This window comes from Maniola hyperantus, chromosome 13 (genome assembly GCF_902806685.2).
Source record: "Maniola hyperantus chromosome 13, iAphHyp1.2, whole genome shotgun sequence".
Taxonomy (NCBI): Eukaryota; Metazoa; Arthropoda; class Insecta; order Lepidoptera; family Nymphalidae; genus Maniola; species Maniola hyperantus.
This window is the reverse complement of record NC_048548.1, coordinates 9563228-9577187: the sequence shown is the minus strand read 5'-3', so window position 1 is coordinate 9577187 and position 13960 is coordinate 9563228. Positions and strand designations below refer to the sequence as shown.

At 38.4% G+C, this 13960-nt stretch overlaps 1 protein-coding gene across 1 annotated transcript; it reads right to left on the bottom strand.

The window, feature by feature from the left end:
• Window positions 1-486: 486 nt before the first annotated feature.
• Smurf (SMAD specific E3 ubiquitin protein ligase) lies at window positions 487-13133 on the bottom strand. Its single transcript, XM_034974970.2, has 12 exons — window positions 12946-13133; window positions 12807-12845; window positions 10530-10671; window positions 9580-9680; window positions 9041-9293; window positions 8330-8563; window positions 7439-7551; window positions 6855-7087; window positions 6351-6545; window positions 5348-5587; window positions 4412-4599; window positions 487-3381 (listed from the first exon to the last, which is right to left on the bottom strand). The coding sequence occupies exons 1-12, from the start codon at window positions 12998-13000 to the stop codon at window positions 2733-2735; spliced, it is 2442 nt and encodes an 813-aa protein (XP_034830861.1). The 5' UTR covers window positions 13001-13133; the 3' UTR covers window positions 487-2732.
• Between the last annotated feature and the right edge of the window lie 827 nt (window positions 13134-13960).

The following is a 13960-nucleotide window of genomic DNA, read 5'->3' as shown; positions in this document are numbered from 1 at the left end:
TGTTGAAATGGTGCGTGAGGAGCGTAGATAGAGTAATAAAGGTAGATTGAAGTACAGTGTAACCGCGTATGAGATAGCGATAGCACGACGTAACGATGAATAACGCGACAATTATTACCATTGTTTAGTAGTCAATATTTGTATTAACCGATCAACAATGTTTGTATTAAACGTTTTTTATGTGAAAACAAGTAAATAACTAATGAGAAATACAATTACGCCACGAATTCTGTTTGTTTTGCAACTAAAGTTGCATTCCTTGTATGTTTCTATTTGTATTCTTGAAAAATACCAGTTATATTATAAGGGGCAAAAAATAGGTTAGCTGCGTCTCTGTTTATCACATTAGTAACTTTATCTGTGCTCTTTTTAGTGTGAATGAGAAAGCAAACGTTCCTGTATCTACCTTTATTACTCTATCTACGGTGAGGAGTCATTTTTTACGGACTTGTTTTGAATAAGGTTCACGAAAATAAAAATAAAATGAATGTGCAAAAATATTATAGTTTATTACCGTTAATCATTCTATATTGCTAACAGTCATACATTTCTAAAGCTATCACTATTGTTATTTAAAAGGTAAAAGGCACTCTTCCTTGTTATAAATATTGTATTTTGACTTGCATCATCAATCACCTCTTAAAATTACAATTATGTTACAATCGTATAATTATGACCTATTTTTAAAATATTGTATAATGTTAATGCAATTAAATAATTATTTATGAATAAATTCATCAGTTAGATCGTAAAAGCGTTTACATATTACAGGTGATGGTGATATTTATATACATGAATAATATAATTCCTGTTACTTCAAATAATAAGGCACCTTATGAGCAATTACCTAATAAATCAAATCCAATTAATTATCAAAACTTTGTACAGTACGTGGCAGAAAATAATGTACATCGACCTTTAGAAGGAGATAGCGGTTTTGTAGAGCATTGTCTCTGTCGTTTAGACTGACTAAACTTCATATAGGTATGAGTGACAGAGACAACGCTCTACAAAGCCGAAAGGTCATTCTAAAGGCCGATGTACATTATTTTCTGCCGCGTACAGTAATATCTATAGGCACATATACCCCACATCACATTTATGCAGATAAAGAATTGAATGAATATCAAATTCGAATCAGTTTAATATCAGGAAAACCTATCTCTATTCTCTTGTGATTTTGTACTGAAACTGCTAAAATGTACGAAATATATTAAATAAAATAATTACTGTGCCATTTGCAACCTTAATATTATGTGAACCAGTTTTTGTCAAAATAATTTAAGTGTATTTTAATAAAAATGCAATCACAATCGTGTTCAAACCTTATCATTACATTAATAAGCACAAATGATAAAATAATTAAACTTAATTCAGCAAGTATCATTACAAAATTATGAATCAATTAATTGGCAATATGAATTTGGTATACCACTATCATATTTTTTATTGAATACATAATTTTCAATATACACAAGAATGTTGTAAATTTAATGGTGCGGTGATGTATGATTTTAGTTTAACCGAATAAAATAAAGGTCTCACACCAAAATATCTAAAAACATAATAATGATTTTTTCGATTATAGATCTTAAAACTAAGATATTATGGAAATCGTACAATCTTTTGAGCATATTAATAATAATTATACTTTATCTTTTTAGTACGATAGAGTTGTGCTACATATCAAATGTAAATATGGATAATACATTTTTGAATACCTATTGTTTGAACACAATTAGATAATTTATATTGTAATACCTCACAATACCGATAAGAAATATTATAACAAGTATATTAAACGTTAAAATAATGGAAGTACACCTCTTTTATATACATCTCTATGCAGTAACTACTCAACATAAATGAAGAAATAGATCATCTATAAAACTTGTAACATAGCTGGTATGCGTCATAATTTGATTTCGAAGTTACAATACCTAAATAGCATATCTATTCTGTCATGTCGTTCTGTGTCTCATTTCTGTCAGTCTCAAAAATTGCTTATGTTCCACATACACCTCCCATTTAAATTAATGGGACCTAACACTATCAAAAGTTTCACGCGATACGCGATCCTGAATCGAGGAAATATTGGTGGTATTGATAGTATCAATATATCCAGCTGATCGATTGCGGAAAAACTGGATCAATCATTATTACAATCTCAATAGGGTATTTGACAGGTTTTTAAAACTGACATCACCCGCTCGTAAACTTTGATTGTTGCCTACACTCACTAGTATACAAGTAACTGTTCACGAGCATTTGACGTCATCAACCACTCGGCCAATCACGTGACTAAAGTAGACAAAACAATCATTTTCTTTTAAAATACTACGTATTTTTCTTGACTGACTAAAAAGCTGGTTTCCAAAATGCATATTCAATATGGATGCCTTCAATAAATCCTATATTTTCCTGTCAAATACCCTATTGTTGTGAATGGCTGAATTTATGGTATTCTTGCTGCAACAATGCATTGTAACCAATAGTGAGCGAGCGTCAACTAATCAGAGGTGATTGCGATCGTGGCATTGTAGCTGTCATTCTACCGCAATCCAGCCCCCAGATGTACTTGAAATCCTGCAATACCCGGATCGCGATACGGTATTGATAGTGTAACACCATCCAATTGGTACAGCTGTGGTAAAAAAACTACAGCCTATAAATAATATAGCTAATTAGCTACATACAATGTAGAACACAAAATAAAAAAAATAGTAATAATATCATTCAACAGCAAACCCGGCAGTTTCAAGGACTGCCTGTTTAAGTTTGTCGTGCAGCCTTTCTTTGCTCGGATAAGGGGGTAGATCGAGACGATTGAAGCAGGTATGTGCTTTTGGAAGCGAATCTGGGGAGGCGTCGGCTACTAGATGCAACGTGAATAGCCTAGGAGCGGCAGCGCCTGTCGAGCCTTGTAAAGCGCGGAATCCTGCGAGCGGAACGCGTCTGGAGCCAGTGACGAATTGTAGGAGTCTCGCTCGCATTTCAGCGTCGAACTCTTCGACTATTTCCCAGAACCAGCCGACTATTGGAGCGTCTGGGTTGACGTGTTTGAGCCGCGTGTGTCGGCGCCAATCAGCCGGGTCGAGGTCCGCTCTTCCTGCTAGTAACGGCTGAAGGTCTCGAGGGGAAAGCGGTCTGAGGAGTTGTGGTGGAATGATGTCTGCGAGGCCGCGTTGTAAAGCGAGCCATTGGCGCTCGGCGCCTCTAGTGAATCGATGTGCTACGTACAGTCTCACATAATCACGCTTGTTAGTATCAGTAACTGTCTCGTTAGTCCCGCCAGGCCTCAGCTCCACACTCCGCACCGCACCGAACGATGAACACTCGACGGAGAATGTCGTGTCTATTACACCGGCTATGCTGTTATCCCTGAAATTACAATATATAAATAACTAGCTGATCCCCGCGGCTTTGCCCGCGTGTATATAATAGCCTATGTCACTCAGGAATAATGTAGCTTTCTATTGGTGAAAGAATTTTCAAAATCGGTTCAGTAGTTCCAGAGATTACCCCCTACAAACAAACTTAACGACATTACCTCTTTATAATATTAGTATAGATAGATAATTGAAAGAAGTTCAAATGTTTGTCTGATATTAGTGGCTAGAAGCCGCGACTTCGTCTGCGTGGATTTAGGTTTTGTAAAATCCCGTGGGAACTCTTTGATTTTCTGGGATCAAGAGTAGCCTATGTCTTTCCCACAGTTGCAAGCTATCTCTGTACTAAATTTCATTGTTCTGTATCAAATCAGTTACAACGGATGGGCCGTGAAAAGCTAGCAGACAGACAGACGGGCAGACAGACAGACACGCGAAAGGCATTTATAATATTAGTATGGAAGTATGATTTACGGATAGCACATTAGGAGGAGAGGTTAGAAACAACTAATGGGGCTGTGCTTACTTTGTACTATGAATCAAATTTCTTTACGTGAGTTGTAATCACCTGTTTACATCACATAACTATTTTATTAAAAAAAGTTCAGTTGTCTGTTTAAATAGTTAAACTTAGATTATGTTGTACAATACAAAATTATCAATTTATATTCCACTGGTACTAACTTGTTGAAAAATAACTAATAGGATATGGAACAACCTTCCAGCATCTTTTAGGCAAGCGCATTTTCATCTTAGGCTGCGTCGAGCCAGCCAGCAAGTCTGATTATAGAGAGATATTACAAATGTGAAAGTGTGGATGTTTGGATGTTTGTTACTCAATCACGCAAAAACGGCTGAACGGATTTGGATGAAATTTGGAATTGAGATAGATTATACCCTGGATTAACATATAGGCTACTTTTTATCCCGAAAAATTAAAGAGTAGTAAATGTAAAACCACACAGACGAAGTCGCGGGCATCAGCTAGTAGTCTATAAATTAAAAACAAAAATAACACTCACAGCATCCAAGACAGAGACCGATGCAGTTCCGGATCTACGTCCCTTATATCTCTCAAGGTGATTGGTCTCCCTAATAGTTGCTTGTAGAAGGGCGCAGTGAACGCGGCGTCGAGCTGGTGTCCGTGAAACAACGCTACGCCCAGGATGCGGCCCGCGAAGTGGAAGTATGATAGATGCTCAGGGTTCACCTGAAACAAAAACGATGCACGATTAGGCAAACTATTTTCATTCCATAATTATCCTGAGAAAAATGATTTCTGTGCTCAGTAAAATATTTTGCGCAATACCTAATTTTTAAAAAAAGAATATTAGCCATGTTAAATGACTAATATTCCCCTTTCCCCTCCAACTAAGCGTCAAGCTTGTGATAGGAGTAGGTACGACAATAGTGCAACGGGCGGGATTTGAACCGCCAACCTTTTCGGTTTTGCAGTCCACTCCTTTACCCGTTGCTGAGGCTTATTTTTTATAGGCTTATAATTATTTAAAAAAATAAAAATCTTTTTTATTCGAATAAACTTTTACAAGTACTTTCGAATAGCCGGATGCATCTACTATTATAGAGCACAATAATTTTGTGCTAAAATTTTAGTGAGTAAAGTTATAATATGGCAGATAATTAAACTGGGCGAAGTATTTCCGGGCAAGAACTTTACTGAGCGAATTTTTTAAAATATTTCCCTGTCGGAATTTCACTGATTAATGAATGCCCATAATTTTACTGAGCCATTGTATTTCAGGGACACAATTTTATTGGGCAGAATATTTCGGTACAGTTATTGGTTCAATAGGAAATTAATATAATTTTAACAATTAAACAGCTGACTCCCTCCAGTAAATGCAACCACACTCTCGCAACGCCGCCATTGTCTAATCCCTCTTCGCTATAGAACTTGAGTATGATCTATCATTTACTATGATAATAAACACACTTACCCCTGAGTCCGCATTAATCTGTAACGAATATCTATCGTCCCCAGCATTCGCATACTGGAATAGTCCATAGTGTGGGTTGAACAGCTCTCTCCCCAGTAAATGCAACCATTCTCTCGCAACGCCACCATAGTCCAGTCCCTCTTCGCCGCGGAACTTGACGAGCAATCGTTTGCGCAACTCCTTGCCTCGTAGCTTCATCACGAGCCGGTACGATTCCTCCAGTACTTCGTTACGTGATACCTACGATAAATTGTAACATAATGAAAAATACTATTAGATAAGAGTGTAACCTCACAAGATTGTACTATTAAGGTGTACTTTAACTTTTATATCAGAAAGGAATGTTGTGAAAGCAAACAAACTCTAGTACAAGCTTTACGCTTATGTGGTAGAACATTTTTTTTTTAGTCAGATACAAGTTAGCCCTTGACTGCAATCTCACCTGGTGGTAAGTGATGATGCAGTCTAAGATGATAGCGGGCTAACCTGGAAGGGGTATGGTAGTTTTTATTAAACCCATACCCCTTTGGTTTCTACACGGCATCTGACCGGAACGCTAAATCGCTTGGCGGCACGGCTTTGCCGGTAGGGTGGTAACTAGCCACGGTCGAAGCCTCCCACCAGACCAGACTAGAAATTTAGAAATTATAAAATTCCAAACCCCTGCCAGGAATCGAACCCGGGACCTCCCACTATTAAGACCACAGCGCTCACCACTGCGCCAGGGAGGTCGTCAAAGTCCATATTATGTTTAAATGATTAATATTTAAGAAAGACCATCCAGCTAAACCTAGGTAGTGGGGTTAATATTATGAAAGACTAATTTCATTTAAATCCATATAAAAATCCCATCGAATCTAACAAGTACTTAAGACATCTTTACTTGACCACAGCATATATAAATAAAAGAGCTGAAGCTAAAACAACTTACTAAAAGCCACTAAATAAAATAAATGAAAAGAAATGTGATATAATAGTTCATCAAAACAAACATTCGGCATACCTCGATTCGACAGTGGCCAGTCTGCGGTTGCAAGGCCTGTAACTCTGCACGTAGGACCCTCGCTTTGGCGGCTAAGTCTCGTTTGTATTTCGGCAGAGCATCGGCGTCGGGCGGTTCGATGGACGCGGGGGGCGACACTGGTGCGGCGGTGGGGGGACTGGCAGGTACTGGGGGAACTGCATCTAATGGCGGTGTCTGAAAAATGTAAAAGGTTATAAAACTATAATGGAAACAGAGATTTGAGTATCATTGGAATAGCTTAGCTATCCAGATTATAGCGATGGTATAGGAGCCACACATAAGCAATCACATCGACGTCCATTTTCGAACTGAGCCAGTATGGATACCTTGACCGCGCTCGTAAAACGCCGTGTTAAGCGCTGTGTATGTACGCTACCAACGCCCGCTGAATGAAACGCCGAGCGCCTAATGTGTACTTGCACTTAGTGTTGTGGTACCTGTGGTTCATGCCATGTTAATGCGCTCTTTAGCTAGAAAACTCACCAGTCGAGCTGATAGAGCCAAACGGGGGTCAGTGAACTGCGTGGTGCGGTTGTTGTGGTCCACGAAGTATGGTCGGCCGGAGGGCGCGTGTCTCATCTCCCAGCCAGGCGGCAGCGGGCCGGCCGCGGCTGCGCAGTGTCGCAAGTGTTGAGGCACACGCGGGTCGTGCCATGTTGATGCACCCGTTACACTGTTGTAGAAGTAAACTTGTCCTTGGGCTGTTGTTCGCATTTCTGTTAAAATAAAGTTTTGCTTTACAGAAACCGTCAACGTATGATGTACAGTACGCGGCCGAAAGTAATGTACATCGACCGTTTTGGTTAATTGAATTATGTCAGTACAAAGGAAATGTAAGCAATGCCCGACAGTTGTCATATTGAGGTTTCTAGTTCGCCTTACCATATCCAGGGGGGTAGATCAGTGATAGCTACGACTATGGGGGTCGAGTTCTTGTTTCGCTCAGACAAAATTAGCCCAAGTAGTTTTATAAGGTTGCAAAAGTCAGTATATCAAAAGGTTTATGTCAGTACAATGAAAAATAGGGTAGACAATCCTTGAAAGCTGGGTATTGAGGTTTGTCATACCATATCCAGGCGGTAGATCAGTGGCAGCTACGACTACGGGTGTCCCAGTGGAGGGCGACGATGGTGTGCTCGGCTGTCGAGTTCTTGCTGCGGTCTGTGGCTGAGGCTCCGGTCTAAATCAAACAAAATACATCTCTCTCAGATAACTCACTAAATAATTTACTTTTATGATTGTTTCTCCTTCTTTTCATAACACTATGAAAAAAATTAAGAGCTGTTAGAAGGTACTCCGACTACCGAAAGCATACTTGACACTTCAATCAAACCTTAATAAAGTCACTGAAGTTTTTACCCATCCCAAAATTGCCCAACGCATCCTAAGGCCAAGGCCGCACCGCACCAGCGACAGCGACGCGACGGCGACGCGAAAAAATAGGTGGCACTCTGCACTGCAGAGGCGACAAGCCAGCGAGTCGCGGCTACGTCACGTAATGACCGGCCGCATTGGTTAGGTTCAGGCGATTGAGTTTGCGTGATTGGTGGCCGACATAGCTCAACGGGTTGCGAAGCTGAAGTGGCAATGGGCAGGGCACATAGTTCGTACAACCGATAGACGTTGGGGTCCCAAGGTGCTGGAATGGCGACCTCGTGGCGTGTAGAAGTCCCTACAAGAGACCTATGTCCAGCAGTGGACGTCTATTGGTTGATGATGATGATGATTGGTGGCCGCACTAACGCCGCGACTAACCAATTTTTATAACAGACTATCCAAGGAGTTGTGTTTCTCTAGACACGACGACTTCCATATAAATCACAGATTCTAACGGTCGCCGCGGGTAGTTGGTAGTCTATAGAAGTTATGACTTCAAAAATATAGGAAGAATTACATTTAACGTATATTAAGATGTTAAACACTCTCTCTCTCTCTCTCTCTATTTAATAAAGGTATACCTTAATGAAATAGAAGCAGCATGGCTAACATCATTTTCAGACACTGGTGATGCGGGTGAAGTGGGTGTGACGGGGGAGGTGGGCGACGTGGGTGAGAGGGGTGTGACAGGGCTGGTGGGTGCGGGGGAGGGGGTGGGGGTGGTGGGGGGCGTGGTTGGCGGGGGCGACGCGGGTTGAGACTCCACCGGCCGCTCCCATTGCGTCTGCCGGAGAGCGTGGTTCACGTAGTATATCCTAGAAATTATTTTTATTATATTAATTGTTATATATTATTATAATATATAAATGTGGATAACATTTTATTATTTTATTTTTGACGAGATTATGGCATGTAATTCTTTTAATTACTATTAAAAGAATCCCTAGCTTGTTCCCGCGACTTCGTTCGTGATATAATTTATAGCCTACACTCGGGGGATAATGTAGCTTTATATCAGTGAAAGAATGTTGAAAGAAAATAAGAAAGAGAAAGCAACTATATCTGTTTGTTACCTTCTCAATATTATAAATGTGTCTGTCTGTCTTGTCTGTTACCTTTTTACTGCCCATGTGTTTGACAGATTTGGATGAAAGGTAAATAGATAGGAGGCGGATATAGGCTACATTTTATCCCAGCAAATTAAAGAGTTAAGTGCCATAGAACTGGTATGATGTTGGTTTATTATTATTTATTGCACAACTGCAGATATTATAAACATCTGGATACCTTACCTTCCACTATTGCTGCATCTCCTCTCTTCCCAATGCTGTGGTAATGGTAAGTTTGCCACATTGGAATTAACAGGAGGGTCTCTCGGGGTCCGTACTTCACCGGCAGGACCCACTACAGCCAAAGGCGACCCTTCTCCGGCCGCTGACGCCGGTTCCCCTCGGGCGCCATCTCGAGACAAGAGGGAAACTATGACCTGACCACGAACACCACATGTCTCTCCAGAACTGTCCTCACTAAGTTCAAGGCATTGATCTGAAAGGGAATGGGTAAAAGCAACATTAAGAAATATTAATGGACAAATGGTGACAATATAAGAGAGCTCCAAATGTTAAGTTACTGTTTTTTTTGATTCCATACCTCAAAAGGAACCCTTATCATATATTGTCTCAATTCTCATTATGAGTTTTAAAAATACTAAATCACTAAAACTACAGAATGAGGCAAATGGTTATTGGTATGGGATTGGAACAATAACGCTAAGTTTTTGCTGCGTTTTGGTTACACCCTGTATATAGTGTAAAATATATTGAAAACTCACATCCAGTATCTTTTAATTTGTGCACTGTAGATGGCTGAATTCGAACACAACCAAGGAAACCGGAACCCTGGCGTTTGTGGACTTTACGCTGATTCCATACACTGAAAAGTAATTAGACATTAGAACAAAGGGAATCATCTGATGCATTGTGCACACTTCATGGGCCTTAGTGGTACCATTCAAAATTCATGGCCAAATACAATAAGCAACCTGCCGTTACCCGTCCCAGCTTCGCACAGGTAGCTTATTACAATTTTAGTAAGGATCTCTTATTATTGTGAAAATAAAACATAGCCTATGTTACTTAGGAATAATGTAGCTTTGTACTGGTGCAAGAATTTTTTAAATCGGTTCAGTAGTTCCAGAGATTACCCCCTGCAAACAAACTTACAAACTTTACTTATATAATATCCCATCCCCATTGCTGGCTCACTACAGAGCACTGGTTTCCTCGCAGAGTGAGAAGGGTTTGGCCATAGTCTACCACGCTGGCCATGTTTTCATTTGCAACAAGCCAACTGATGGTTTCATTTGCAACAAGCAAACTGCTCTAATTGCAGAAAACAAGAATATTGTTTGAATCCCAATAATTCTGTAATTTATCCCTAAAATAAAGCTGTGATAGTCTAGTGCTTACGACGTCCGCCTTCTATTCGGGCGGTTGGAGGCTCGATCCCAGGCATGCACTTCTAACTTTTCAGAGTTATGTGCATTTTAAGAAATTAAATATCACTAGCCTTAGCAGTAAAGGAAAACGTCGTGAGGAAACCTGAAAGCCTGGCAGTTCTCCATAATGTTCTCAAAGGTGTGTGAAGTCTGCCAATCAGCACTTGGCCAGCGTGGTGGACTATGGCCAAACCCTTCTCATATCGGGAGGAGACCTGTGCTCTCTAGTGAGCCGGTGATGGATTGATCATGATAAAGTTATTATAAATGCATAGCTAACATACCTGATTGTAATACCATCACCCTTAGTTAAATATAGATCATAATGTGTATTCCACTTTGGGTCGAGAGTTGCTTTTACAGCATTTGTGGAGTACACTTGGCCACTGCCGTCCACAGATATTTTTGCAAATGGATCCGGTAGTCCTAGAAAAACAGAAAATTCAACTAAAATAAGAGTGAGGACAGACAGACAAAGTATATCATGTAAGCCTTGCAGTCCAATCAAATATTTATTACTTTACTAGATGATGTCTGCGACTTGTGGATTTAGGTTTTAGCATGCAGACAGAGACACACTTTCGCATTTATAATATTAGTATGGATAACTATAATAATAGTAGGTAAAGTTATAAGTATATACTATATAATTGTTGTTCATAACAGTATAATTATTCAAGTAATTATTATAGTTTTATAAAAATGAGAATGATTATAAAATAACCTACATTTCTTAGAATCCACAAAAAATTATCTCATTGTTTAGGTACACTTTTTGTATTTTCTAAGAAGTAATTGTTTGTTATGTCATGTGAACTTTTTAAATTGTATAATATTCATTTGATGACATACAAACATTTTCTTTTACAGTAGTAACCAGCAATAAATATTTTACATCAACCTTTAGAAAGAGATAGCGGTTTCGTAGAGTGTTGTCTTTGTCGTTGAGACCGACAAAATGTCACATAGGTATGAGTGACAGACACAACGCTCTATGAAGTCGAAATCTCTTTCTAAAGGTTGATACTGTATATTAACTACTAAATAGAAATGGTATTAGCTCATACCAGATTTATTATTATAAGTTAAATTAAAGACCTTAGAAGAATCACCTCTGTTGCAGTCTATTTGTCTATCACAGATATTTTTTTATAATGAATATTACATAAGTAGTGCTTTAATAGTGCAGGTAACCTAATTAGTTAATAAGCTAAACTTTCTAAACACTGCACTTGTTTTAAATACGTCTTTTTAGAGATTATGATTTGCATTTTGTTGACACAGACTTCACTAACCATGTTATAAATGTGAAAATGTGTTTGTTTGTTCTTCAATCACACCACAATGGACTAAAAAATCAAAGAGTTTTTAGCTTAGGTATACTACTAGAAGAGTGACATAGGTTACTTTTTGTCTAAGACCAAAGGCATCACATAGGATTTTTGAAAACATAAATTCCCACAGATGAAACTGTTTGCATCAGCTAGTATTGTTCTAATTATCAAAACAATATCCGAAAAATCTGGAGCATGTCATTGAAATTTTTATCTAATAAAGATAAAAGCAGTTACTTGGACTCAATATGATTATCATAATTTTATAACTATTATTGACAAGCTGATTAGCCAGCGAGTTTGTATGGATTTGGGTTTTTAATATCCTGTAGGAGCGGTTTTATTTTACGGGATAAAAAGTAGTCTATGTCACTCTCCAGGTTTTTAAACATACAAAAACTCGCACTGATCTGTTACTCCATTGCAATGTAATTAAAGGACAAATCAACAAATAAACACGCATTTATTATGGGTATTGATTATGCAAACGTTATTTTTAGTACAAAAATGATAAAGATTAAGCTTAAGCCATTATTTGAGTCAAAAAGGAATATCTATGCCAAGTTTCACTAAAAGTTTTGCTTAGAAGTTTTATGTAATAAAGAGCAACTGCAGTCTCTTATTTATATATGTGACAGAGGAAGAGCGGGGACCCTGAGATACCGGTTTTGCAAACTTTCTTCAGGGTCCCTAGCACAATTTGCAAAAAGACATATATTATATTCCATATATTTACTGTACACCACAAAACTCAAGCATATAATTTTTGCTGTTTCTGCTCAGTAAGGGCATTCCAAAACTGGTAGATTCACTTCCACTCAAAACTAATTCAAAACCACTTTTGTAAGAGTTTATTTAAATAAACTTTTCTATTCTACTTTAGTTTACACTTTGCTTCACAAGTACAATGATACAATGAATAGCTGTTAAGTAATTAGTTAATAAAATGCAAATATCCAAAATATACAACATCCTTGTTGTATATTTTGGATATTCGCATTTTATTAACTGCACTTAGCAGCAGCTGCAAAACATTATTTGAAGCTTAAACGAAATTCCTCATATACTGTCCTCAATTTTGCTATTTGTAAAAACTCCTTATACTTTACAAAAATATTATTGTATTATCATATGATTGCATGACTTCCTGTAAAATTAGCCAATGCTTAGCTTCCTTATAAAATTACCACTGAAGTTAATTTAGCAAAAAAGTGTTAAAAGACTTACGAAATAAATCCCTCCGCACTAAATTCCTTGCGCACAATACTAAAACAAAAATAATCACGTTAATTAGGGAGTGACAATCATACTAAAATTCCAAATTCACACCAAGTTTTCGGAACAGAAACTAGTGAAAGGTACTTACTTGTAAGTCGAATTTTTTGGGCTCCATATTTACGATTCGACACTGGAGTAGACATTTTAATTATAATTCAATTACATACACATTACAGTGGGTTACTATCATTTCATTTTTATATTGTTTTAAATTCCTTAACTTGTGACCACCATTTTTGTTCACTAACTTTTTTTTAAAACACAACATGACAAGATGAATACCTAATTGTTGCCATAAAATTCTGTGATTTGAAATCTCTATGTTTGTGATGTGATCCGCTTGATCCGCTCCTTGGAGTCAATGTATTCTGTGGATCCGCTAGCGCTAGCTGTGGTTCTCACCATAGGGGTGCAACTCCAGAACATTAAAAAATCGCAAATTGAAATTCGCTTGTGGTGCCATCTAAGCGCGAGTACGGCTAAACAAATAGATAACAGTTAATAAAAGACGTAAATAGATGGCGGGCACATTGTTGTAATTTTAAATTACAAACATTTGGACAGCCACAGTCACCGTCAGTGGTGCCAGATTAGGCGAATTACCGCCATTTAGGCTACCTCGGCGGGCCAATCGGCGCCCAAAAATCCCGATTGGCTACCAGTAACCATTTAGGCTACCAGTAGGGCGATTGTCTAAAACCGGTATCAATCATTATTACAATCTCAATTGTTCTGATTGGCTGAATTTGTGCAATCCTTGTTGCAACAATGCATTGTAGCCAATAGTGAGCGAGCATTAACCAATCAGAGATGATTGTGATCGTAACATTGTAGCTGTCAAACAACCGCGGTAGGGCCCCTGGAAGATAGAAACGGGCGATTTTAGGCTACTCAGCAGGCAAAATCCTAAAACAAATTCCTAAAGGCCGGCAACGCATCGGCGGCTCCTCTGGTGCTGCAAATGTTCATGGGCGGCGGTAATCACTTAACATCAGGTGACCCGCCTGCTCGCTTGCTCGCTATATCTATTAAAAAAAAAAAAAAAACGGGCGAATTCAATTGGTAAATATCTGGCAACCCTGGTCACCGTTGAAGTTTAAAAC